The sequence below is a fragment of the Anomaloglossus baeobatrachus genome, chromosome 7, assembly GCF_048569485.1.
Source record: "Anomaloglossus baeobatrachus isolate aAnoBae1 chromosome 7, aAnoBae1.hap1, whole genome shotgun sequence".
Taxonomy (NCBI): Eukaryota; Metazoa; Chordata; class Amphibia; order Anura; family Aromobatidae; genus Anomaloglossus; species Anomaloglossus baeobatrachus.
In genome coordinates this window covers 162,435,215-162,462,462 of record NC_134359.1, presented here as the reverse complement: position 1 = coordinate 162,462,462, position 27,248 = coordinate 162,435,215, and the positions used below count along the sequence as shown (strand labels likewise).

Below are 27,248 nucleotides of genomic sequence, written 5' to 3'. Positions count from 1 at the left end.
CCTCCGGGAAGCAGCCGAGTACCCGGGGATGATGGAATGAGGCAGCAAGGTGTTGGAACCCTCCACAGGTAGGGGGAATGCCCCAGGACTTGATGTGGGGATAAGGCCGTGGGATGCAGGGGTCACTCTTGTACTCACTCAGTCCATTAAGCAGACACCGATAACTGAGTAAACCAAATCTCTGGATACTGCTGTCGCTGAGTGGAGCTAGTTCAGGTCCCTTCCCCAATGGTGCTGCCTGGTGATCCATGACCTGCCTCCTGGCACCAAGTTTATTTCTCTGGTGGTCCCGGTAGTGTGAAACTTGCTGGGTAACGCTCCCCACTGTGGCTAAGTGTGGGAGCTTGCTCTCAGGGCTCACGCTTGGGATTTTCTGGACCGTTTTAGGTGGAAAGCCCTATCCCCCTCATTGCGCTAGTGCCCCAATTTTGGAGCGGTTGGGAACGAATCTTGAAGGCTCCGTTCTCCACGAGTAAATTATCAGGTTGCATGCAGCTACTCCCCGACCTAGGGTCCATGTACCCTGTGGTGCCCCTGTCCCGGACTGGTGATGGTGCAAGGCCGCCGGCAGTCCTGCTCGACAGATCCGAGCCCCTTGCCACGATCCCCGGCGACCGGGGGTCCGAGTCCTCTAGGCCGAGACCACCTTCTGTAACCTAGACAGTTTCCTTATGGGAGTCACCGCTCCTGACCTCCTCAAAGCTCCTCACAGCTCGAGGGCTACTCTCCACCACCTCACTACTTCACTCCAGACTACTCACTACTGACTACACTCCTCACCTCCCCTTCCCGACCCCCCAGGTGGGCGACTCTATTCCACTCAAGTCGTCCACTGGTGTGTCTGGTGGGTGTGGTGCAGGGTGTATCTAGGATTTGATTTGCTGTTGTAGGCAACACCATTTGGTTAGAGACCCATAACCAAGAGGGAGATGGATACTGCACGGGAGGGTAAATTGTGCAATACCCTGTGACGACCTGATAGTCCAGGGGCGTCACACACACATGGGTGGACTCCGTTGCAATTTTAATGAAGACATCATCCCCGCACGCATCCCGACATTACCGCCAACATCACCGCACACATCCCGACTAGTGATGAGCGAGTACCAAAAAGCTCGGGTGCTCGAGGCTCGGGTCGAGCATCCCAAGATACTCGTGTACTCGGCCCGAGCACCGAGCCCAATGTTATCCTATGGGAGACCCGAGTATTTTTCTGAAATGACCCCCGGCAGCATGTAGAAACCCTAAAAATGTCACAAAAGTCTCAGAAGAGTGCTCAAATGACATGGCAACAGCATGGGGAAGACCCCTTGAAGCATTTATTACTCAAAAGTCACAGCTGTGAACAATTTTGTCCGAGTTTTACGCCATTTTTACTGACTCACCAGAAAACCTTCCAAAATGAAACCAAAATGAATTTTCATGGCGGAAATGTTAAGGGCACATACCCAATAGTGAGATAGAGCTGGTGTATGTTACTTTTTGAGATTATTACATGAAAGATTTTACGTAAAAACATTGTGTGGCACTCCGATGTCCAAAACGCACGTTTTGTGCTTTTTACTAGCGATGTCGGTCATTTTTTTTTTTAATTCTATCTCCCGTCGGTCGATCGCGCTCTGTCGGTCTCTCTCTGTCTTGTCTGTCCCCCTCTCACAATGGGGAGATAAGGTATGCACACCAGTGACTATGTAAGGGGAATACATGAAATAGCAGAAACTGCTGTGTGAATACTGACTTGAAAAATCCAATAGCCATATGTAACTTATGTTACATATGGCTATTGGATTTTTCAAGTCAGTATTCACACAGCAGCTTCTGCTATTTCATGTATTCCCCTTACATAGTCACTGGTGTGCATACCTTATCTCCCCATAGTGATGTTATTTTTAGGTTTTTGCACCCAGTTCAGACTTAGAATGGTGTTCCAAACGTTATTCCTTATTTGTCCCCCTCTCACAGTCTGTCGGTCATTCTCCCCCCTCTCTCTTACTTACCGGTCCCCCCAATTTTAATACCAGCCAGATAAAGCCATACGGCTGAAGGGTGGTATTCTCAGGATGGGGAGCTCCACGTTATGGGGAGCCCCCCAGCCTAACAATATCAATCAGCAGCCGCCCAGAATTGCCGCATACATTAGATGCGACAGTTCTGGGACAGTACCCGGCTCTTCCTGATTTACCCTAGTGCGTTGGCAAATCGGGGTAATAAGGAGTTAATGGCAGCCCATAGCTGCCAATAAGTCCTAGATTAATCATGTCAGGCGTCTCCCCGAGATTCCTTCCATGATTAATCTGTAAATTACAGTTAAAAAACACACACACCCAAAAAATCCTTTATTAGAAATAAAAAACACTAACAAAGTCCCTCATCACCAATTTATTAACCCCGACAAACCCTCCATGTCCGGCGTAATCCACAGTCCTCCAGCGTCGCATCCAGCTGTGCTGCATAAAGGTGACAGGAGCTGCAGAATACACCGCCGCTCCTGTCAGCTTCACACAGCAACTGAAGACAGCCGCGCGATCAGCTGAGCTGTCACTGAGGTTACCTGGATCCAGCGGTGGATGCAGTGGTGGCCGCGGGTAACCTCAGTGACAGCTCAGCTGATCGCGCTACTCACCGCCGCACCGGTTAGCTCCACGCAGCAACTGAGGTGAGTATCGTGATCAGCTGAGCTGTCACTGAGGTTACCTGGATCCAGCGGTGGATGCAGCGGTGGCCGCGGGTAACCTCAGTGACAGCTCAGCTGATCGCGCTACTCACCGCCGCTCCGGTCAGCTCCACGCAGCAACTGAGGTGAGTATAGCGATCAGCTGAGCTGTCACTGAGGTTAATCGCGGCCACCGCTGGATCCAGCGGTGGCCGTGAGTTACCTGACTGACAGCAGCTGATCGCGCTACTCACCTCAGTTGCTATGTGAAGCTGACAGGAGCGGCGGTGTATTCTGCAGCTCCTGTCACCTGCATGCAGCAGAGCTGGACGCGACACTGGAGGTCCATGGATTACGCCGGACATGGAGGGCTTTGTCGGGGTTAATAAATTGGTGATGAGGGACTTTGTTATTGTTTTTTATTTCTAATAAAGGATTTTTCGGGTGTGTGTGTTTTTTAACTGTAATTTACAGATTAATCATGGAAGGTTTCTCGGGGAGACGCCTGACATGATTAATCTAGGACTTATTGGCAGCTATGAGCTGCCATTAACTCCTTATTACCCCGATTTGCCAACGCACTAGGGTAAATCGGGAAGAGCTGGGTACAGTCCCAGAACTGTCGCATATAATGTATGCGGCAATTCTGGGCAGCTGCTGACTGATATTGTTAGGCTGGGGGGCTCCCCATAACGTGCGGCTCCCCATCCTGACAATACCAGCCTTCAGCTGTATGGCTTTATCTGGCTGGTATTTAAAGTGGGGGGATCGCACGCCGGTTTTTTAAAATTATTTATTTATTTATTTTACTGCACAGTATAGACATGCCCACCGGCTGCTGTGATTGGGTGCAGTGAGACACCTGTCACTCAGCGTGGGGGCGTGTCTCACTGCAACCAATCATAGGCGCCTGTGGGTGGGGAAAGCAGGGAATATGAGATGGCTGTGTGCAGAGCACAGCGCGCCCGCCAGTATAAAGGCTCGGTCACGCTGTGCGGGCCGGCCAATCACTGCAATTCCACAACTAACAGGGCTGTGGCATTGCAGTGGTCTGCCAGCCAATCCCTGCATGAGGGCTGGCTCTCAAAAGAGCGCCAACATGCAGGGATGAAGACCACGAGTACAGCACGAGTATCGCGAAATTACTCGGTACCCGCCGAGTAGCCCGAGTACAGTGATACTCGTGCGAGTACCGAGTAGTGACAAGCATACTCGCTCATCACTAATCCCGACATTACCGCCTACATCACCGCATGCATCCCGACATTACCGCTGACATCACCACACACATTCCGACTTTACTGCCTACATCACCACACACATCCCGACACTACAGCCCTCATCATCCCCGCACACATCCCGACACTACAGCCCTCATCTTCACCGCACACATCCCGACACTACAGCCCTCATCATCCCCGCACACATCCCGACACTACAGCCCTCATCTTCACCGCACACACACTGACACTACCACACCCATCATCCTCGCACACATGCTGACACTACAACCCCCATCATCACCGCACACACACCGGCATTACCTCAGTGACGTCCCCGCTGACAGCGCGATTCACTTCAGTTGCTGCGTGGAGCTCACAGAAGCGGCTGTGTTTTACGACCGCTCCTGTCAGCTCCATGTAGCAAAACTGGATGCGTCGCGGGACCTCGTGTGGATTATGCTGGACCTGGAGGGGTATTTGGGGATTTTAATAAAGTGGTAAAAGAGAGTGTTTTTTTGTCTTTTATTCCAAATAAAGGATTTTTTTCGGGTGTATGTGTTTATTTACTTTCACTTACAGGTTAATTATGGAAGGTATCTCGGGGAGACGCCTGTCATAATTAACCTAGGACTTAGTGGCAGCTATGGGCTGCTGCCATTAACTCCTTATTACCTCGAATGCCACCGCACCAGGGCAATTCGGGATGAGCTGGGTAGAGTCCCGGGACTGTCGCATCTAATGGATGCGGCAATTCCGGGCGGCTGCTGGCTGATGTTGTTAGGCTGGGGGGCTCCCCCTAATGTGGCGCTCCCCATCTTGAAAATACCAGCCTTCAGCTGTGTGGCTTTACCTTGGCTGGTATAAAAATTGGGGGGACCGCACGCCATTTTTTTAAAATTATTTATTTATTTATTGTATTGCATGATATAGACCCACCCACCAGCGGCTGTGATGGGTTGCAGTGGACAGCTGTCACTCAGTGTGGGGGCGGGTCTGACTGCAACCAATCATAGGCGCCGGTGGGCGGGGAAAGCAGGGAATAACCGATTGAATAATGAGCGGCCGGCATTTTTAAAATAGGAAAAGCCGCTGGAGCAGTGTGACAGCCGTGTAGCGCCGCGCCCGTGATCGGGGATAGGTGAGTATAAGAGAGGGGGAGAGACTGACCGATGGACAGAGAGAGGGACAGACAGAGAGAGAGAGAGACAGACAGAGCGACCAACTGACAGAGAAAGAGACCGACCGACAGACACAGACAGAAATTGACCGACATTGACAGAGATTGAAAAGACCTGCATTTTGCTTGTCAAAAAAGCATGCGGAATGCAACAAAAGTGCAGTCCAAGTGCATTTTGGTTGTGTTGTGACCCACATCATTGAATTCAATGGGTGGAGAACGCAGCTACATTGCACAAAAGAAGTGACATGCTGCTTTTTTTTCTGCAGAGATTTTGGGCATCCAAAATGCTGCGTTTACAAATGCAGCGTGTGCATTGATTTTTTGGCTTTTTCATAGACTTTGCTGGGGAAGCTGAACGCATGCCATAACACTGCAGTTCAAAAAGCAGCGTTTCCGCGAAAAAAAACACGTGCGCCCATAGCTTTACTGTGGTAATGCGTACTCGCAGCCAACAACTCAATGGCGGCTTGGTGCGATATTTAAAAAAAAGGGGGCAAGCCATAGAAGACACCAGAGAAGGAATTAACAGCGAAGACTCGACCCACAAAAGCCTGCACCGCTGCACACATCAGTCAAAGGAGCAACGCATCTCTGTAACTTTGATTACAGCTATTTCAGAACCAATCACCTGATATTTCAACAAAATGTATACTTCGATTCAGCATCCTACTGCAAGTATTGCACTGCTTTTGCTATATAATAGTAAAATCTTGGTAGGTGGTTCCCTTTAAGTCGTGCACAAAAGTTGTGCACAATTGTGTATAATTGTACACAATTAAAAAGAGGCCTAACAGAGTCCAGAGTAACTCTGCTGCCTCATTATAGTGATTGGATCTTTTGGGATTTTACCTGAATCACTTATTTTGAAGTATAGATGGAAATTACCCTGATATAAGCACAGCAAAGAGCACAGGATTAATGCGAACTGATCCAAAATAGCATTCAACACAATCCATAACAAAACGTCCCCACTCAATTTTGTCAGCTGTTAAGCGGAACTTTAGGGAGCTTCTATGTTATTGGCAGTACAAAAACTTTGGAAAAGTGCTATGGCTCCCTACAAAAAATCCACCAAAAGCTGCACTCTGAAATCTAAATGCCCCCCTTCCTTCCGAGTACCAAAATGTGCCTAAACCACAGTCAATGCATTGTTGCAGTGAGGAGAACCCACTTAATGTACGGGAGGTGTGTCTCCAGAAGTATCAGCTTGGCACAATGTACAGGCACTTCAGTGTACTGGGCACTACAAAGGTTTATTTGCAATTTTGAATTCTCCAACATTCACTGCGTTTGACTACATGGGTGTTTTCAAGAGACAACGTCATCACTACATTTGTAGATGAATTCCCTGAGGGGTGTAATTTCCAAAATGTGCTTACTTGAGGGGGTTTCTGCTGTTTTGGCACTTAAGGACTCTGCAAATGGAGTCCACAAACTTTTATAGTTAAATCTGTGCTCCAACAGTTAAATTGCATTCCTTCCCTCCCCAGCCCTGGCGTGTGGCCAAACAGTACTGTACAGTCACATATGGGATATTGACAAATTCAGGAGAAATTGTGTAACACTGCCTTTTTTTTTACCTATTCCTCATGTGAAAATTTAAAATCTATTGTTATAACAACATTTTAATGGTGAAAATTTAATTATTTTTTTCTTCAACGTTCAATGGTATGAAATTTTGTGACTTACCAGTGGTGTCAATATGCTCACTGCAACCCTAGATGAATTCATTGAGGGGTTTTCTTTGTAAAATGGGTCACTTTGGGGGTGTCTGATTTTCAAGCATGTCAGAAAATATGCCAATATGACATGGTACCAACAAACTAATCCAACTTAATCCGGACTACAATATGGCGCTCCTTCTCTTCTGAGCTTTGCACATATGGAGTATTGGCGAACTCAGGAAAAATTGCACAAGAAACTGCATGATCCATTTTCACCTACTACCCATTTTGAAAATTAAAACTTTGAGGCCAAAGCAACCTCTTAGTAGAAAAAATGGTTATTTTTTTATTTTCACAGTCCAATCTTATAAAATTCCATGAATCACCTGTGTGTTAAAATTTCTCTACACTCAAGATTAATTACTTGAGAGATGTGGTTTCCAGAGTAGGTTCACTGCTGGGAGGTTTCTGCTATTTTGGCATGTCAGGGGATCATCAAATGTGACATGGCGTCTGTCTTGTGCACAAAGAGGAGTTTTAATTTGCACATGGGGTATCCTTAGTCGAAATTGCACAACACATTTTATGGCGTATTTCCTCCTGTCACCCTTGTCTAAATACAAAATATGGGGCTAAAACAACATTTCTTTCGGAAAAAGTGGATTTTTCTATTTCACGGTTAACAGTTATTAATTCTGTGAAGCACCTGAGAGATCAAGGTGCACATCACACACATAGATGAATTCCTTGAGGGGTCTAGATTCCAAAATAAGGTCACTTGTGGGAGGTTTCCCCTGTTTAGGCATATCAGGGGCACTCCATACACAACATGGCATCTGCTAATGACTCCAAACAAAAGTGTGTTCCAAAAGTCAAATGATGCTTCTTTCTTTCCCTGCTGAGTGCCCAAACAGTAGTTTTTCATCACATATGGAGTATAGTTGTATGTTGAGAAATTTCACAACAAATATTATAGTCCACTTTCTCTTGCTACTCTTGTGAAAATGAAAAAATATTTGGTTAAAGTAGCCATATGCGGTCCGTGATTACTTTTTATGCGGCCCCTCGGCACATTTCCAGGGACCGCAGTACTTGAGCGACACTCGCAGTCTTGTTGGCTGCCGACCCTTTAAATCACAAAGTGTGGTGTGCATAGCATTAGGCCCTCAGCAAGCTGGCCTGTGCCAGTGTGCTGAAGATGTACTTTGTGGGCGGGGTAAGCATGAGATGCGCTGTGCTGCTGTAGCGCCCTGGAAAACCAGGTAGTTGAACATGTAGGTCCCCGCATAACACCCATTCCACGAAGTGTTAAATCAGGAGACCTGAAACCCTAGTCACCCCCCTCAGGGAAAGACGGACACACCAGTGGGTGGGACCAGGCAGATAGGGAACGCCCACCTAGGGGTCTGGAGTGCCTGGGGCAGGAAAACAGAGCAGATCAGTTAAGGTAGAGTTCAAGTGAGAAGTGAAGTCTCGCAGGTGCCAGGGTCGGGGCCCTGACACCTTGGTTAGGTGGCAGACGATAGCCAGAGTCTACAGGAGACAGGTAGATGGCTGCCGGAGATCCGAGATGGACCGGGACAGGGTTGGATCCCGCCGGTACCAACACCAGAGAACCGACCCGGAACCCATGTGCACAGAGGGGGTACTTGGACCCTGAAGCTAGGACCGGCACCGATGGCCTAGGTAATTAACCAATTGAGGGCATGATTTTAGGTCCTGTCCCAACCTAAGTCCCAAAAAGTAGACAACCACCCACAGAAAGGGATAGGGCAACCGCCAGGGCCCGTAGATCCCAAGGGTCAGCGTCAGACGGGCACAGCTCCCAACCAAAGGACCGGGAGCAGACTCCTGTGTTTCACACTGGGAAGTCCTAGCTACAAAACACTGAGTGCAGAGGAGAGAGACTTTGACTACCAACCCGGGTGTGGGATCAGATACACCTATCTGCGGCAGCCGGCCACCATCCCCTTGGTTTACCACAGGACTAGTGTGCTTCATTCGACTGTGAGTAACATCCCCGGCCCAGCCGGGTGCGCTGGCCCCTGCTATCACCATCATCAGCACAGAGACATTGGGCCCCGGGACATCCATCCCTACCCACGGAGGGGTTAACATCCAGCTGCCAGCCCAACTTCTCCGGGAGCCCCAGCAATGGCAGTGGTGGTGCTATATCGCACCACACACCATGGGTGGCGTTACAGACATCCTACAAACAATCCCGTACAAATACGTCCCCCCTTTTATTCGGAGTGTCAGCGTGACCCCCGGGTCTGGAGGACCCCTTGAGCCGCACCGTAGATCCGGTTCCAAGCAGCACCGGCTGCTAGCACGGGGGTGGCACACTCCCATTCCAAAGAAGAGGAGGAGCAGAAAGCTTACTGGCCTCCCTGCTGTATGTGTTGTGTGACTCCTGCCTCCCTGCTGTGCATGCCTCCCAATGCTGTGTGACTCCTGCTTCCCTGCTGTGTATGCCTCCCTGCTGTGCATGCCTCCCGATGCTGTGTGACTCCTTCCTCCCCAGTGCTGTGTGACTCCCGCTTCCCTGCTGAGCATGCCTTCTGGTGCTGTGTGACTCCTTCCTTCCCAGTGCTGTGTGACTGCTGCCTCCCCAGTGCTGCATGACTCCTGCCTGCGTGCTGTGTATGCCTCCAAATGCTGTGTGATTTCTGCCTACCTGCTGTGCATGCCTCCCTGCTGTGTAGGACACACACACCCCAGAGCTGTCTGTGCTCCCTCAGTCATGTTCATGTCCCCCAGTCCTGTTTGTGCCCCTCTAGTGCTGTCCGTGCTGCCCCCAGTGCTGTCTGTGCCCGGCAGTACTCTCTGTGCCCCCTCAGTGATGTCTGTGCCCCAGTCCCTCTTGTGATGTATATGCCCCCAATGTCTCCTGTGATGTATATGCCCCCAGCTTCTCCAGTAATGTATATATGTTCCCAGTCCCTCCTGTGATGTATATATGCCCCCAGCCCCTCCTGTGATGTATCTATACCCCAGCCCCTCCTGTGATGTATATATGCCCCCAGCCTCTCCTGTGATGTGTGTCTATATATATATATATATATATATATATATATATATATACTACTTTTCAAAAGTTTGGGGTCACCCAGACAATTTTGTCTTTTCCATGAAAAATCATACTTTTATTTATCAACTGAGTTGCATAATGAATAGAAAATATAGTTAAGACTTGACTAGGTTAGAAATATTGATATTTACTTGAAATAATAATTTTCTCCTTCAAACTTTGCTTTCGTTAAAGAATGCTCCTTTGGAGCAATTACAGCTTTGCAGACCTTTGGCATTCTAGCTGTTAATTTGCTGAGATAATTTGGAGATATTTCACCCCAAGCTTCCATATGGCGTCAGACACTCTTCCAGCATCTTTTCAGTTGTTCTGTGTCTCACAAATGTTCTTCTGTGTGATCCAAACACCTCAAGCTTCAATTCGTCTGTCCATAACACTTTTTTCCAATCTTCCTCAATCCAATGTCTGTGTTCTTTTGCCCATATTAATCTTTTCCTTTTATTAGCCAGTCTCAGATATGGCTTTTCTTTGCCACTTTGCCCTGAAGGCCAGCACTCCAGAGTCACCTCTTCACTGTAGACGTTGACACTGGCGTTTTGTGGGTACTATTTAATAAAGCTGCCAGTTGTGGATCTTTGAGGTGTCAATTTCTCAAACTAGAGACTCTAATGTACTTGTCTTGTTGCTCAGTTGTGCAGCGGGGCTTCCCACTTCTCTTTCTACTCTGGTTAGAGCCTGTTTGTATTCTCCTCTAAAGGGAGTAGTACACACCGTTTTAGGAAATTTTCAGTTTCTTGGCAATTTCTCGCATGGAATATCCTTCATTTCTAAGAACAAGAATAGTGTGTCGCGTTTCACATGAAATTTCTCTTTTTCTGACCATTTTGAGAGTTTAATGGAACCAACAAATATAATGCTCCAGATTCTCAACTAGTTCAAAGGAAGGTCAGTTTTATAGCTTCTCTAATCAGCAAAACTGTTTTTCAGCTGTGCTAACATACTTGCACAAGGGCTTTCAATGGATTTCTAAACATCCATTAGCCTTCTAATGCATTTAGCAAACACAAGGTACTATTAGAACACTGGAGTGGTGGTTGTTGGAAATAGGCCTCTATACAGCTATGCAGATAATGCATTAGAAACCAGATGTTTGCAGCTAGAATACTCATTTACTACATTAACAATGTATAGAGTGTATTTCTGTTTAATTTAATGTTAGCTTCATTGAAAAAAAATATGCTTTTCTTTCAAAAATAAGTAAATATCTAAGTGACCCCAAACTTTTGAACAGTAGTGTATATGCCCCCAGCATCTCCTGTAATTTATGCGTCCTAGCGTCTCCTGTGATTTACATGCCCCCAGCCCCTTCTGTGATGTATATGTGCCCCCAGCCCCTCCTGTGATGTATCTACAACCCTGGCCCCACCTGTGATGTATATATGCCCCCAGCCCCTCCTATGATGTGTGTGTATATATATATATATATATATATATATATATATATACCCACAGCATCTCCTGTAATTTATGCGGTATAGCGTCTCCTGTGATGTATATGCCCCCAGCCTCTCAAGTAATGTATATATGGACCTAGCCCCTCCTGTGATGTATATATACCCCCACCCCTAGTGTGATGTATATACAGTTAGGTCCAGAAATATTTGGACAGTGACACAAGTTTTGTTATTTTAGCTGTTTACAAAAACATGTTCAGAAATACAATTATATATATAATATGGGCTGAAAGTGCACACTCCCAGCTGCAATATGAGAGTTTTCACATCCAAATCGGAGAAAGGGTTTAGGAATCATAGCTCTGTAATGCATAGCCTCCTCTTTTTCAAGGGACCAAAAGTAATTGGACAAGGGACTCTAAGGGCTGCAATTAACTCTGAAGGCGTCTCCCTCGTTAACCTGTAATCAATGAAGTAGTTAAAAGGTCTGGGGTTGATTACAGGTGTGTGGTTTTGCATTTGGAAGCTGTTGCTGTGACCAGACAACATGCGGTCTAAGGAACTCTCAGTTGAGGTGAAGCAGAACATCCTGAGGCTGAAAAAAAAGAAAAAATCCATCAGAGAGATAGCAGACATGCTTGGAGTAGCAAAATCAACAGTCGGGTACAGTCTGAGAAAAAAGGAATTGACTGGTGAGCTTGGGAACTCAAAAAGGCCTGGGCGTCCACGGATGACAACAGTGGTGGATGATCGCCGCATACTTTCTTTGGTGAAGAAGAACCCGTTCACAACATCAACTGAAGTCCAGAACACTCTCAGTGAATTAGGTGTATCTGTCTCTAAGTCAACAGTAAAGAGAAGACTCCATGAAAGTAAATACAAAGGGTTCACATCTTGATGCAAACCATTCATCAATTCCAAAAATAGACAGGCCAGAGTTAAATTTGCTGAAAAACACCTCATGAAGCCAGCTCAGTTCTGGAAAAGTATTCTATAGAGAGATGAGACAAAGATCAACCTGTACCAGAATGATGGGAAGAAAAAAGTTTGGAGAAGAAAGGGAACGGCACATGATCCAAGGCACACCACATCCTCTGTAAAACATGGTGGTGGCAACGTGATGGCATGGGCATGCATGGCTTTCAATGGCACTGGGTCACTTGTGTTTATTGATGACATAACAGCAAGACACGACAAGAGTAGCCGGATGAATTCTGAAGTGTACCGGGATATACTTTCAGCCCAGATTCAGCCAAATGCCGCAAAGTTGATCGGACGGCGCTTCATAGTACAGATGGACAATGACCCCAAGCATACAGCCAAAGCTACCCAAGAGTTCATGAGTGCAAAAAAGTGGAACATTCTGCAATGGCCAAGTCAATCACCAGATCTTAACCCAATAGAGCATGCATTTCACTTGCTCAAATCCAGACTTAAGACGGAAAGACCCACAAACAAGCAAGACCTGAAGGCTGCGGCTGTAAAGGCCTAGCAAAGCATTAAGAAGGAGGAAACCTAGCGTTTGGTGATGTCCATGGGTTCCAGACTTAAGGCAGTGATTGCCTCCAAAGGATTCGCAACAAAATATTGAAAATAAAAATATTTTGTTTGGGTTTGGTTTATTTGTCCAATTATTTTTGACCTCCTAAAATGTGGAGTGTTTGTAAAGAAATGTGTACAATTCCTACAATTTCTATCAGATATTTTTGTTCAAACCTTCAAATTAAACATTACAATCTGCACTTGAATTCTGTTGTAGAGGTTTCATTTCAAATCCAATGTGGTGGCATGCAGAGCCCAACTTGTGAAAATTGTGTCACTGTCCAAATATTTCTGGACCTAACTGTATGCCCCTGGCCTCTATTGTGATGTATATATACCCCCAGCCCTTCCTTTGATGTATATATGGTTTCCACTAATTAATCACATCAGGCATTCTGCAAATGCGACATTGCGCCCAGTATCTATTCCACCAACTTTTGCGATTCAAAAGTCAAATAGCTCTCCTTCCCTTCCAAGCCCTGTCAAGTGCCCAAACAGTAGTTCTCCACTACATTTGGGATATTAGTGTACTCAGGAGAAAATACACAATAATCAAGATCGTGCAAGTTGTCTTGTCACCCTTTTAAAAATGCAAAATTTGAGGATAAAGTAACATTTTTGTTTAAATCAATCAAAACATAGTAAAAAATGTGAATGTACCAATGGCTTTTTGTTCATAATCATCAGCCAAAGTCATCATGTCTTCACAAGTGTCTGTATCTTCTTCTTCTTTTGAAAGCTCTTTTAACATCTTACTGCAAGCTAAAGCTGCTGCAACACAATCGTTACACTAGAAATAACAAAAAAGGAATCCATGTAAATATTTAGCCAGGTTATAAAAAATCTAATAAGTTCATTTCAGCGTGTCATAAATTTAAGAAGTGTTAAGAAAACATTGGCCCAGTAGTAAACATGGCATGAATGAATTAAAGTAACTGGCGTTTAACTTCATAAATCAACATTGCACATAAAAATAGGCAACTTTGTAATATGCAGTGGAAACCAGAAGTTACATACACTATCTAAAGAGACACATATGCAAGTTTTTCTAACTATCTGACATTAAGTCAGAACAAACCTTTCTGATTTAGGTCAATTAGAAACAAAAATTATTTATATTTGCCAAAAATTGTTTAAACGAACTGAAGTCCTCAGTGGTTGATACCTTTTAATGGCTAACTGAAAAGATGGTAATAATTGCAAGCTTTCGAGACTACTCAGGTCTCTTCATCAGGCATGGTATAACACAAAATCTGAAGAGTCACATATTTATACACAACAGGACATAGAATAGTGCAGTAAGAGAAAAAAAACAACAGGTTATATGAAACAGAACTCTCACTATGGCAGGGGGGCAAACTGTTGTGGCCATAAATATTGCTGCAGTTCAGTGTGAAAGTTTTATTGTCCGCTGATTAGGGTCTGGTCCAGGGCTGTGATGCGATCCGGATGGTCAGAGGAGTACATCTCTTAACTGATGTAAAAAGACATGAATCCATGAGACACATTCATTCCTGCTCTGAATGAGTCAAAGGTCATCATAAGTTTGTACTCCCATAGTCTCCTATCTCTCTGGGACTTGAAATTCCCTTTCAATACCAGCAATTTCATGTCTATGAAATTTATATTTGCCAAATGTCAAAATATTGTGTGAGAGAGAATGTTTTAACGCATTTTTATTACTTTCTCCAAAGTCAAAAGTTTACATACATTTCATTAATATTTGGTACCATTGCCCTTAAACTGTATGACTTGGGTCAACTATTTTGGCTATCCTTTTACACGCTTCTCAATAGTTGATAGGAATTGGGCCCATTCCTCCTGACAGAACTGATGTAACTGAGCCATGTTTGTAGGTTGCCTTGCTCTCACCTACCTTTTCAGCTGTGCCCATAAATTTTCAATAGGACTGAGATCAGGGTTGTGTGATGGCCACTACAAAACATTGACTTTGTTATTAAGCCACTTTGTAACTAGTTGGGCAGTATGCTTTGGGTCACTGTCCATTTGGAAGACCCATTTCCAGCCTAGCTTAAAGTTCATGGCTGATGTTTTGAGATGTTGTTTCAGTATTGCCACATTATCATCTTTCCTCATAATGACATTTATTTTGTGATTTTGTGAAGTGCACCAGTGCCTCCTGCAGCAAAACCAAACAACCTGATCCTGCCATCCCCATGTTTCATAGTTGGTATGGTGTTCTTAGTAGAGATGAGCGAACCGGTCGCGGTTCGGCTCGAGGGCGGTTTGCCGAACGGAACTCCCATTCGAGTTAGGTTCGTCGAACGTTCGACGAACCGAACTCGAACCAATAGGCTATAATGGGAGGCAATCACAAACACATAAAAATGCATTATAAATGTACACATACAGTAAATAAACATTGCCATAACACTTACCGGTCCCCGCGATCCCTCCTGCACTCTGTCTCCTGCCGCTATTCCATCCGATGATCGCTGAATCCTCCCGGTGACCGGCACTGCCAGCAGAGAAGCAGGACCTATCGTGACGTCAAAATAGCCATGTGACCAGTCACGTGGCTATTATCTCATTGGCTACAGACTGGTCACATGACTATGACGCGTCATGTAGGACCTGCGAGTGCATCTCTCCGGTACACGGTGCACATTTGTGTATATGCTCTAGCACACGGTCGACTCCCCGTTCCGTTAGGGACTGGCTGACACAGCCGGTCATTAACGGAGATCACCGTTGCCATAGCAACGCAGTTAGCGGTGACGCCACCGCTAACTGCGGCTCCGGGAGCACCGTTGCTATGGTAACGTGTCTCTCAGCGTTACCGCTGTTACCGCTAGCAGCACTGATCACTCACGGAGTGAAGGCTGCATGCTGCTTCTCGTGTAGCTTTCACGGAGTGAATGCTCCACGGGAAGCAGCGTCTTCCCCCATGCAGCAGTGATGTAGCAGAGCTGCATTTGTTGAACGAGAAAGACAGAAGAGCAGGATCGTGGAGGGCTGACAGGGGGTAATAAAGATGGAGTCTCTAATGTGTCTGTGTATTTATTTCTATTAAAGTATTTTTTCTCTGTGTGGTGTCTTTTTTTTAACCCTTTATTGGAGATTCTTAATGGCCGGGTCAAACGTGCCTGACATTAAGAATCTCTGGCTTAATACTGGCTAGTAAAACAAAGCCAGTATTAACTCATGATTACCCAACAAGCCACCCGGCTCCAGGGCTGTTGGAAGAGTTGGATACAGCGCCAGATGATGGCGCTTCTATGAGAGCGCCATTTTCTGGGACGGCTGCGGACTGAAATTCGCAGCAGAGGCGCCCAGAAACCTCGGGCTAACCTGTGCTGCGGATTCCAATCCCCAGCTGCCTAGTTGTACCTGGCTGGACACAAAAATGGGGCGAAGCCCACGTCATTTGTTTTTTAATTATTTCATGAAATAAGTGAAATAATTAAAAAAAAAAAAAGGGCTTCCCTATATTTTTGGTTCCCAGCCGGGTACAAATAGGCAACTGGGGGTTGGAGGCAGCCCGTGTCTGCCTGCTGTACCTGGCTAGCATACAAAAATATGGCGAAGCCCACGTCATTTTTTTGGTGGGCAAAAAACTTCTGCATACAGTCCTGGATGGAGTATGCTGAGCCATGTAGTTCTGCAGCTGCTGTCTGCTCTTCTCCATACAGACAGACAGCAGCTGCAGAACTACAAGGCTCAGCATACTCCATCCAGGACTGTATGCAGAAGTTTTTTGCCCCTTTGCCCCCTGAAAAAATTATGTGGGCTTCGCCATATTTTTGTATGCTAGCCAGGTACAGCAGGCAGGTACGGCTGCCCCCAACCCCCAGTTGCCTATTTGTACCTGGCTGGGAACCAAAAATAAAGGGAAGCCCTTTTTTTATTATTTCATGAATTTAAAGAAATAATTAGAAAACAAATGACGTAGGCTTCGCCCCATTTTTGTGTCCAGCCAGGTACAACTAGGCAGCTGGGGATTGGAATCCGCAGCACAGGTTGGCCTGAGCTTTCTGGGCCCCACTGCTGCGAATTGCAGTCTGCAGCCACCTCAGAAAATGGCATTTTCATAGAAGCGCCATCTTCTGGCGCTTTATCCAACTCTTCCAGCACCTGCCTGCTATACCTGGCTAGCATACAAAAATATGGCGAAGCTCACGTCCTTTTTTTGTAGTTTTTTGGCAAAAAAAATAAAAAATGCTTCCCTGGATTTTCCATTGCCAGTGAAGGTAACACCAAGCAGTGGGGGTTAGCAGCCAGTAGCTGCTTGGATTACCCTTAGCTAGCAATACAAAAAATGCAGCGGGAGCCCATATATATTTTTTTTAATTATTTATTTAAATAACTAAAAACAAAATGGGCTTCCCTGTATTTTGATTGCTGGACATCACAGTGCTGTAAAAATAAATCTTTAAAAAAAATGACGTAGAGCTCCACGGTATTTTTGATTCTCAGTGCAGATAAAGCAGACAGCTATGGGTTGCCACCCCCATCTGCCTGCCGTTACCTTGGTTGGCAATCAAAATACAGGGAAGCCCATTAATTTTTTCTATTTAAAAAATAGTTAAAAAAAAAATGACGTTGGGCCCCCCCATTTTTGATAGCCAGCTAGGGTAAAGCAGACGGCTGTAGCCTGAAAACCACAGCTGGCAGCTTTACAGTGGTTGGGGATCCAATGTGGAGGTCCCCCCAGGCTCTTTATTTATAATTATTTTATAAATATTAATAATTACACAAAAAAAGTAGGGTCCCCCCCAAATTGGATCACCAGCCAAGGTAAAGCGGACAGCTGTGGTCTGGTATTCTCAGGGTGGGAAGGTCCATAGTTATTGGGCCTTCACAGCCTAAAAATAGCAGGCCGCAGGCACCCCAGACGTGGCGCATCCACTAGATGCGCCAATCCTGGCGCTTCACCCCAGCTCATCCCGTGCCCTGGTGCAGTGGCAAACGGGGTAATAAATCGGGTTGATACTAGCTGTAAAGTCACCTGAGATCAAGCCCAGCAGTTTGTGATGTCATGGCGTCTATTAGATACCCAACATCATAAACTGTCAGTACTAACAAAAAAAAAAAATCAACAAAAGAAATTTATTTGAAAAAACAGTCCCCAAAACATTTCCTCTTTCACCAATTTATTGTAAGAAAAAAAATAAAGGGGTCCCACGACGACTCTGGACCGTCTAGAATATGGGGGGGAGACACTCAGGGAACGTATCCCCCATTTTCTAGGAGTGCGGACCCTTCATGTGAGGAGTGTGGGTGCAATGAATCTGCACTCACTCTCCCCGGGTCCACAGCAGCAGAGTCCATGTCGTAATGGTTGCTACCAAAGCTGCAATGCCCTGCTCATGAGGTAAGGGCATGCCTAATCAGGAGAACTACTGTAGAGGAAGCTCTGCTCACTGGTATATAGGTGCTCAGAGGTAATAATAGATAAAATTAGTGAGTAACCTCGGCACTCTAAATCTCCCAGACTAAGTCAGTAAGTCACAACGGATAGTAATGCAAAATCACTCTTTATTGGTCCGTATTAAGAAAAAAAATTTTTCATAAGCATATATGTTTTTGTCCAAAACAAGTTACAAATGACGTTTCGGCCTGAGCCTTCATCAGATTGGACTTATCTGCATGTAATCCTGAAAAATGACAATAATCAGTATCACATAAGAGTGAGAGAACAATAACATAAACTCGAACAATGTAGAGGTATAATTGGGATGCAGCAAAAAAATTGCAACACAGCAAGAAATGAAACACATGATACAAATGTCATAATACAGTACAAGGACAATATAGTAATGACAAATATGGGGTCAGAGTAGGCTTAGACAGCTCTGGTACGAAAGAGATGCCAATCATAAAGTAACATGTGCAGTAGGTGTAGAGCTACACTATGCATGGCAGAGCTAATGGGTAGACCGACCATAGAAAAAGAACGGAGAAAAAGTGGAGAAAAAGTGGAGAAGTGGAGAAGAAGTGGAGAAGAAGTGGAGAAGAAGTGGAGAAGAGGTGGAGAAAAGGTGGAGAAAAGGTGGAGAAAAGGTGGAGAAGAAGTGGAGAAGAAGTGGAGAAGAAGTGTTTGTTCATGCCAGATGGGAGATAAATAATTTTTTACCGGCACTGTCATTTACTGTAACGTGATCATCGGTGTACGGTGTATACCTGTGATCACGTGAGCGGGGACTGGAAAAACCTTCCTGAATAATGATCTCCAGGGTCTCAGCTAGCCCTGAAACCCCGGAGATTTTCTGACGCCGGGGGGCGTTATTCACTTATTTCTGCCTGCTGTTTATAAACGGCAGATCAAAATAAGGCTACATTAACACGACCGATCCATTTTTGCGGTCTGCAAAAAACAGTCCGTTTTTTTTCACGGGTGCATCCGTGTGGCATCCGTTTCCGTTCCGTAGACGGTCCGCATGTCATCTCTTTGTCATCCGTGTGCCTTCCGTTTTTTTTGTGTACTGCAAAAAAACTGAAGGAGGGTAAATGCATAAATTTACCCAGGATCCATAGCTTCATCCTACATGAGGCGGTCACACTCCACTCCAGTGCCATTTTCTACTGCTTTTCACAGCGTAGAGCGCTCTGGTGATTTTCTTGTGCTTGTGCACTTCATATCAGTCTTTTCTGTCATTATAATGGCAGAAAGACACATAATGTCCCACTCTCCTGCATTTTGTAATTTTGCACCCTTTGGTGCCTTTCATGTGGCACTAAGGGGTGCTTAGCTTTGTATTTAGCCAAAAAAATGAAAAAAAGAAATGACGTAGGGTTCCCCCTAGTTTTGTAGCCAGCTAGGGTAAAGCAGACGGCTGCAGCCTGCAGACCACAGCTGGCAACCTCACCTTGGCTGGTAATCCAAAACTGAGGGCACCCAACGCTGTTATTTTAAATTAAATAAATAATTAAAAAAAAAAACACATAGGGGTCCCCCCAAAATTGGATCACCAGCCAAGGTAAAGCAGACAGCTGGGGTCTGATATTCTCAGACTAGGGAGGTCCATGGTTATTGGACTCTCCCCGGCCTAAAAATAGCAGGCCGCAGCCGCCCCAGAAGTGGCGCATCCATTAGATGCGCCAATCCTGGTGCTTCGCCCCAGCTCATCCCGCGCCCTGGTGCGGTGGCAAACGGGATAATATATGGGGTTAATACCAGATGTGTAATGTCACCTGGCATCAAGCCCTGGGGTTGGTGAGGTCAGGCGTCTATCAGATACCCGACATCACCAACCCAGTCAGTAATAAAAAAAAATAGACGACAAACACATTTTTATTTGAAAAAACACTCCCCAAAACATTCCCTCTTTAACCAATTTATTAGAAAGAAAAACAAATCCAGGTCTGGTGTAATCCAAGGGGTTGCCATGACGATCCACACTGTCCCAGTCAATGAAGAGCAGAATGTTCCCCATTGGCTGGGAGAGCAATGCAGTGACCTGAGCTAACATCAATGGGTCAGCCCAGGTCACTGCAGGGGATGACAAGTGCTGCTGTCAGCAAGGTACATTACCTGCGCTGATCTCCAGCACACTGACAGCACCTGTCACTGAGTTCAATGACCTTCACAGCCAAGTATCGCGAAAGGCCCGTGACGTCACCGCTAGTCAGTCTCGGGTCGGAAGCGAGAGGTGATGTGACAAGCGGCGGCCATGGAGGACAGTGACAGCGCTGAGGTCGGGATGGCGGGACTTCATCACCGCAGGTAAGCCGAGCGGGACCATGTGTGCAGAGTGTGTGTGTGTGTGTGTGTATGTATGTGTACATGCCGCGGGCAGGAGGGGGCGGAGCGAGCTGAGCGGGGAAGTGTGGGCTTCCTGCATGTAACTAGGATAAACATCGGGTTACTAACTTATGCGCTTTGCTTGGATACCCAATGTTTATCTTGGTTACCAACTTGTGGCAGGCTGCCAGCGATGGCTCCTGCACACTGTAGCTGTAAAAAGCTCTGCTTTTTGCTGCTAGAACCGTTCTCGAACGTATCTAGAACTATCGAGCTTTTGCAAAAAGCTCGGGTTCTAGTTCGATCTAGAACAGCCCCCAAAATCACTCGAGCCTCGAACTGGAGAACCTCGAACCGCGAACCGCGCTCAACTCTAGTTCTTTGGCTTCAAAGCTTGTCCCTTTTTCCTCCAGATGTAACAATTGTCATTATGGCCAAACAGTTATATTTTAGTTTCATCAGACCACAGAACATGTCTTCAAAAATGAAGGTTTTTGTTCCTGTGTGAATTTTTCAAACAATCTTGGTTTTCTTTTGGAGTAATGGTTTCTTATTGGCAGAGTGGCCTTCCAGCCTATGTTGATATAGTATACATTTCACTGTGGATAATGCCATAATCTTCTGCCAGCATATTTACGAGGTCTTTTGCTTTTGTCCTTGGGTTAATATGCACATGTCTGACCAAAGCACATTCATGTCTGATATACAGAACCCGTTTTGTTCCTAAGCGGTATGATGGCTGAACATTCCCATCTTGTTTATACTTGCATATAATTGTTTGTACAGATGAAAGAGGCACCTTCAGGTATCTGGAAATTCACTTCCTGAGATGTGTCACAGACGGGTGCTGCCTCCGCTGCGACAAAGTGGCTGCTCGAGGGCGCTCGGATCCAGGATCGTGTCTTGGGCTCGAGTGGTGCCTGGACCCGGTGCTTGTGCCACCGCCCATCATCGCACAGTGAAAAAGGGGGGTATTTACAGGGGAGTTAGTTTCTTTCTGTGACGCCACCCGTGGGTTGCGGTGATGGGGTGGTGGCACCGCCGCTGCCTCTTGGGACCAGTTTCCGGGACCGATGGTGTTGGGCAGCAAGGTGAATCCCCTCCACGGGTAGGGGGAGGTGTAGTCCCGGGGCCCAGGTGTAGGTAGGGAGCAGGGCTGGGGAGCTGTCGGCAGGTTTGACTGGACGACACCGGTGTACTCACGATTAGGAATAATCTACACAGAATCTGTACTGTAAACCAAGGCCGGGTGCCAGTTGCCGTTGGAGAGGTGTGCTGGTCCCGCACATGGGTTAGAAAGGTAGGGACCCTTGCTCCTGCACTTGTGTCTTGCTGTGTGTTGATTAAACCCGCTTGGAACGGGAGAAATCCGCTCCCCTGCAACTTTGTACTCAGAGGGAGCCGTTGTTCGCAAACTCTGACCCGTGGGATTTAATGGGTTGTTGGCGGACACCCTATCCCCCTCGTTGGGCTGCTGGTTTGCTCTATCTGGGCTTCTCTCTTCAGAAACAAGGCCTGGTACCTTGTCCCACTGGTTAATTAACAAGGGGTCTGAAGCTTGCCTCATCCTAGGGTCCAGGTATCCTGCCTGTACATGGCCTCCGGACCGGATTCCCGTTGTCGGTACCGGCGGGGTACAACCCTGCCCCATTCCACTTCAGGTCTCCTGCGACCGGATCTCCATCGCCTGTGGCCCTACACTGCCGTCTGCCACCTAGTCGGTTCTCCCGTGGTCCAAGGGCTCCAACCCTGACCACACTGCAGACTCCACACTGTTTGACTCTGTCTGCTCGCCTCCAACTCTAAACTCCCCACTCCGCTCAGAACTCAACTATACTGAACTGAACTTAACTGCTCCCTCCCCTTGTCACTTCTAGACCCCTAGGTGGGCATTCCCATCTGCCTGGTCCCGCCCACTGGTGTGTCCTGGCTGTCATAGGGGGGGTGTTACGGTTGCTGCGAGCACTGGAGACTATGTCCAGATTTCTTGCTACTGCACATGTGCGAGCGCTGGAGACTAAGTCCAGATTTCTTGCTACTGCACATGTGCGAGCGCTGGAGACTAAGTCCAGATTTCTTGCTACTGCACATGTGCGAGCGCTGGAGACTAAGTCCAGATTTCTTGCTACTGCACATGTGCGAGCGCCGGAGACTAAGTCCAATCTTGGAGCCATTGCACATGTGCGGGTGACATCATCGCTGACACGAGGTCACATGTCTCTGACACCTTCTATGCCGATTGGTCGCTGGTCATGTGCTTGTGACGTCTTGCTCGGTGATAGGCCAGCATGACGTCACTCCTGTCGTTCTGGCAGCGGATTGGCTCTGGTGTCCTCCATCTTGGATGAGGCACAGAGTCTATATAAGACCCTGACACACGCCGCATGGTGCTCAGTCCTCTTGGTTCATGCATATGAGTAGACGCTCTGTGCGCGTTCCTCTAGGCATTCCTCTGTCTATGCTAGGTGAGCGCTACCGGCAGGGTAGCGTTCTTATACCTTACAGCTTCGGCTGCTGTCCGTATCCTTACCTCTTAGGGGAGCGGACATAGGCAGGTGCCTGAGGCACATGGTCTGGCTGGGCCTTGTGATTCTACTCGTAGGTGGACGTTGCCGCTAGGGTAACGTTCCTTATACTGCGTCTGGCAGTTGTTCGTATCCTCGCACACTAGGGGAGCGAACAGAGGTAGGAGCTTTGTGCGGCTTACGCTGCTGTTCGTCTCTTTTGCACCACTAGAAGAGCGGACCTAGGCAGGTGCCATATCTAGTGGTTCGTGTCCTCGCACACTAGTGGAGCGAACGCAGGTAGGAGCTTTGTGCGGCTTACGCTGCTGTTCGTCTCTTTTGCACCACTAGAAGAGCGGACCTAGGTAGGTGCCATTTCGCACACATTGCCTTTGTCTCTGTGATTATTAACAGAGATCATTCCACACACCCTCCAAGTAAGGGAGGAATTGCTTTACTTACTTATTATATCCTTCTGTGAGTTAACAGAGGTATTGCACTCTGCCATAGTCTGCAGCAAAGTCTTTGCACAGTGGACCCTGACTGTCTGATACTCCTTTCGGTTCTTATCAGACAGCCCCCCGTAACATTAGGACTGAGCCAAGGGTCTGGCAGTTATGGCAGAATATCAGCAGTTACACCGTTACATACAAGTACTTGAGTCACGGCTCAAGAGTATAGAGGATAAACCTCAGACCATGGTGACATCTGCACATGATCCTCGACTTGCTCTACCAAACAGATATTCTGGCGATGCCAGATCATGTCGTGGTTTCATTAGTCAGTGTCAGATACACCTAGAGGTTAACTCTTCTCGCTTCTCTACGGAGAGGTCCAGAGTAGGCTTTATCATCTCCTTACTTCAGGACAAAGCCTTAGAATGGGCGACTCCCCTATGGGAGCGCTCTGATGTGGTTACTCTGAGACATCAAGACTTTCTTGATGCTCTTAAGGCGGTATTCATGGGTCCGCAGGTTACCCATGATGCGGCCCTGAGACTGTTAGATCTATCTCAGGGTTCGTTATCCACTAGTTCTTATGCCATTGCTTTTAGAACTCTGGTGGCAGAACTAGATTGGCCAGAGAAGGTGTTGATTCCTATCTTCTGGAGAGGGTTGGCATGCTATGTCAAGGATGCCCTTGCTACTCGTGAGGTCCCTGCTTCTCTGGAGGACTTGATCACAGTAGCAACGAGGATCGATGTACGCCATAAGGAACGTAGACTCGAGGTCTCTTCCTCACGCCCTAAGCATCGGGCTATTCCAGTTGTTGAGGGTCCACTACCATCTTCCTCAGCATCTGAAACATCTCCCACTCCTATGGAGTTAGGTCATACGTTCTCCAGACTACGCAAGTCTGGTCCTCCTATATGTTACGTATGTCGTCAGGCTGGGCACTATGCCAACAAGTGTCCTAGTCGTCAGGGAAACTCCCTGGCCTAGTAACCATTAGAGGGGGGTTACTAGAGACGTCTTCTGCACCCTCTAAGTGTTGTATCCCAGGTCAGCTCTCGTTATCTGAGAATACATGGCCTATTATGGCTTTTGTGGATTCCGGAGCTGACGGGATTTTTGTGTCCTCAGGATTTGTAAAGGGACACAATATTCCCTCTATCATGTTAGAGGCGCCTATTCCTGTCCGTGTTGTTAATGGAACTATGTTGTCTGACTCCATTACATTGAGGACAGTTCCCTTGCGCCTTTCCCTGTCTCAGGGTCACATAGAGGAGATTTCTTTTCTTGTTTTGCCTGAGGGTATAGACGACGTCCTTCTGGGTCTTCCATGGCTTCGGACTCATGCTCCTCACATTGACTGGGAGTCTGACAGCATTATTAGTTGGGGTTCGAAATGTCAGTCCCGATGTCTTCCCTTACCACCTAAGGTCGTTGCGGTTGCATCAACTGATCTCTCTCCCATACCTACACCCTATTTGGATTTCGCTGACGTGTTCTCCAAACAGGGTGCTGAGGTTCTTCCACCCCATAGGCCGTATGACTGTGCCATAGACCTTATCCCAGGTTCGGTTCCACCTAAAGGCAGGGTTTACCCCCTGTCGATACCTGAGTCGGAGGCCATGTCGACCTATATAAGAGAGAGCTTAGAGAAGGGGTTCATTCGTAAGTCTGTCTCTCCCGCAGGAGCTGGGTTTTTCTTTGTTCGGAAGAAAGAGGGTGATTTGCGTCCCTGCATAGATTACAGGGGTCTCAACGCAATCACAATAAAGAACAAATACCCATTACCTTTAATTTCGGAGCTCTTTGACAGACTGAGAGGAGCTCAAGTTTTTACGAAGTTGGATCTGCGGGGTGCGTATAACTTGGTACGAATTCGAAAGGGTGACGAATGGAAGACCGCTTTTAACACCCGAGACGGTCACTATGAATACCTCGTCATGCCTTTTGGGTTATGTAATGCACCCGCAGTATTTCAGGACTTCGTAAACGATGTGTTCAGGGATTTACTGTTATCCTCAGTAGTGGTGTATCTGGACGACATCCTGATTTTTTCTCCTGATCTGGAGACTCATCGTCAGGATGTCGTTCGTGTCCTTTCCCATTTAAGGGAGCACTCATTGTTTGCTAAACTCGAGAAATGTGTATTCGAGCAGTTCTCATTGCCTTTTTTGGGTTACATTATCTCACAAGAGGGTCTGGCTATGGATCCTGCGAAGCTCTCTGCTGTCCTGCAATGGTCCGAACCTCATTCCTTGAAGGCGGTGCAACGCTTCTTAGGATTCATAAATTATTACAGGCAGTTCATACCCCATTTTTCTACTTTGGTGGCCCCTTTGGTGGCCTTGACTAAGAAAGGTGCTAATCCCAAAGCCTGGTCTACTGAGACATCTCAGGCTTTTGAGGCAGTAAAAAGACACTTTTCAACTGCTCCGGTTCTTCAAAGACCTGATGAGAGTAAGCCCTTCCTCTTAGAGGTTGATGCCTCTTCAGTGGGTGCTGGTGCGGTCTTGTATCAAAAGAACGGTGCTGGTAGAAAAAGGCCGTGTTTCTTCTTTGCTAAAACCTTTTCACCGGCAGAGAGAAACTATACCATTGGGGATAGGGAACTGCTCGCCTTGAGATTAGCCTTGGAGGAGTGGCGTCACTTGCTGGAAGGAGCGAAACATCCTTTCCAGGTCTATACAGACCATAAGAATCTGACGTACTTACAAACCGCTCAGCGTCTCAATCCTCGCCAAGCCCGCTGGTCCTTGTTTTTCTCCCGCTTTCACTTCTCCATCAACTATTTGTCTGGGAGTAAGAATAACAAGGCAGACGCCCTGTCTCGCTCTATGCTTTCTACCCAGGAAGAGATTGACGAACCTCATCCTATCCTTCCCTCCAGGGTTTTTCATACGCTCTCCCCTGTGACGTTAGACCAAATCCCACCGGGCAAGACCTTTGTTCCGCCTGATCGACAGAATGATATACTGTCATGGGCCCACACCTCAAAGGTGGGTGGGCATTTTGGTATTAGGCGGACACGAGAGTTACTGGAGAGGTGGTATTGGTGGCCACACTTAGCCAGCCACGTCAAGAGATATGTCGGTTCCTGCTACTCGTGTGCTCGCAACCGTCCATTACGGCAGAGACCGGCTGGGCTCTTGCATCCTTTACCAGTGCCAGATAGACCATGGGAGGTGGTAGGCATGGACTTTGTGGGTGATCTTCCATGTTCACAGGGACATAGATTTGTGTGGGTCATTACGGACCATTTCTCCCGGATGGTTCATCTCGTACCGTTATCGAGAATCCCATCTTCCAGGGTACTAGCCAAACTATTCCTCAAGCATGTCTTTAGGCTTCACGGGATGCCAGATCGTATCATTTGTGATAGAGGACCGCAATTTACTTCCCGTTTCTGGCGAGATCTTTGTAGCCTTCTGCAAATTGAGTTGAATCTCTCTTCGGCATACCATCCGGAGACTAATGGTTTGGTTGAACGTACCAATCAATCTATGATTATATACCTTCGACACTTTGTTGCTGAGAACCACGATAACTGGTCCTCCCTCCTACCCTGGGCAGAATTTGCCCTTAACAATTCGCTGGCTGAGGCCACTGGGCAGACACCGTTCGTACTCAATAATGGGCAACACCCTAGGGTACTGGTACCGTTTCCCGCTGCTGCACCTCCTCCTCTTGTGGCCGACTGGGCAACTAATGCCAGAGAGGTTTGGGATCGGACTCAAGAGTCGATCCAAGCAGCTGAGGACCGTATGAAGACGGTGTCCGATCGGTTTCGTCGCCCGGCTCCTGTCTTTTCTCCAGGGGACTTTGTGTGGCTCTCTGCAAAAC

General features: G+C 47.0%; 1 protein-coding gene across 5 annotated transcripts in view; it reads right to left on the bottom strand.

Moving 5' to 3' along the window:
• The window catches only part of TRPM2 (transient receptor potential cation channel subfamily M member 2), a 2,537,250-nt gene that overhangs the window by 1,536,554 nt on the left and 973,448 nt on the right, over nt 1-27,248 (bottom strand). For all 5 annotated transcript variants that reach the window (XM_075317785.1, XM_075317788.1, XM_075317787.1 and 2 more), the window contains one exon: nt 13,408-13,537. In XM_075317785.1, coding sequence (XP_075173900.1) covers nt 13,408-13,537 — 130 coding nt within the window. The remainder of the gene's footprint in view (nt 1-13,407; nt 13,538-27,248) is intronic.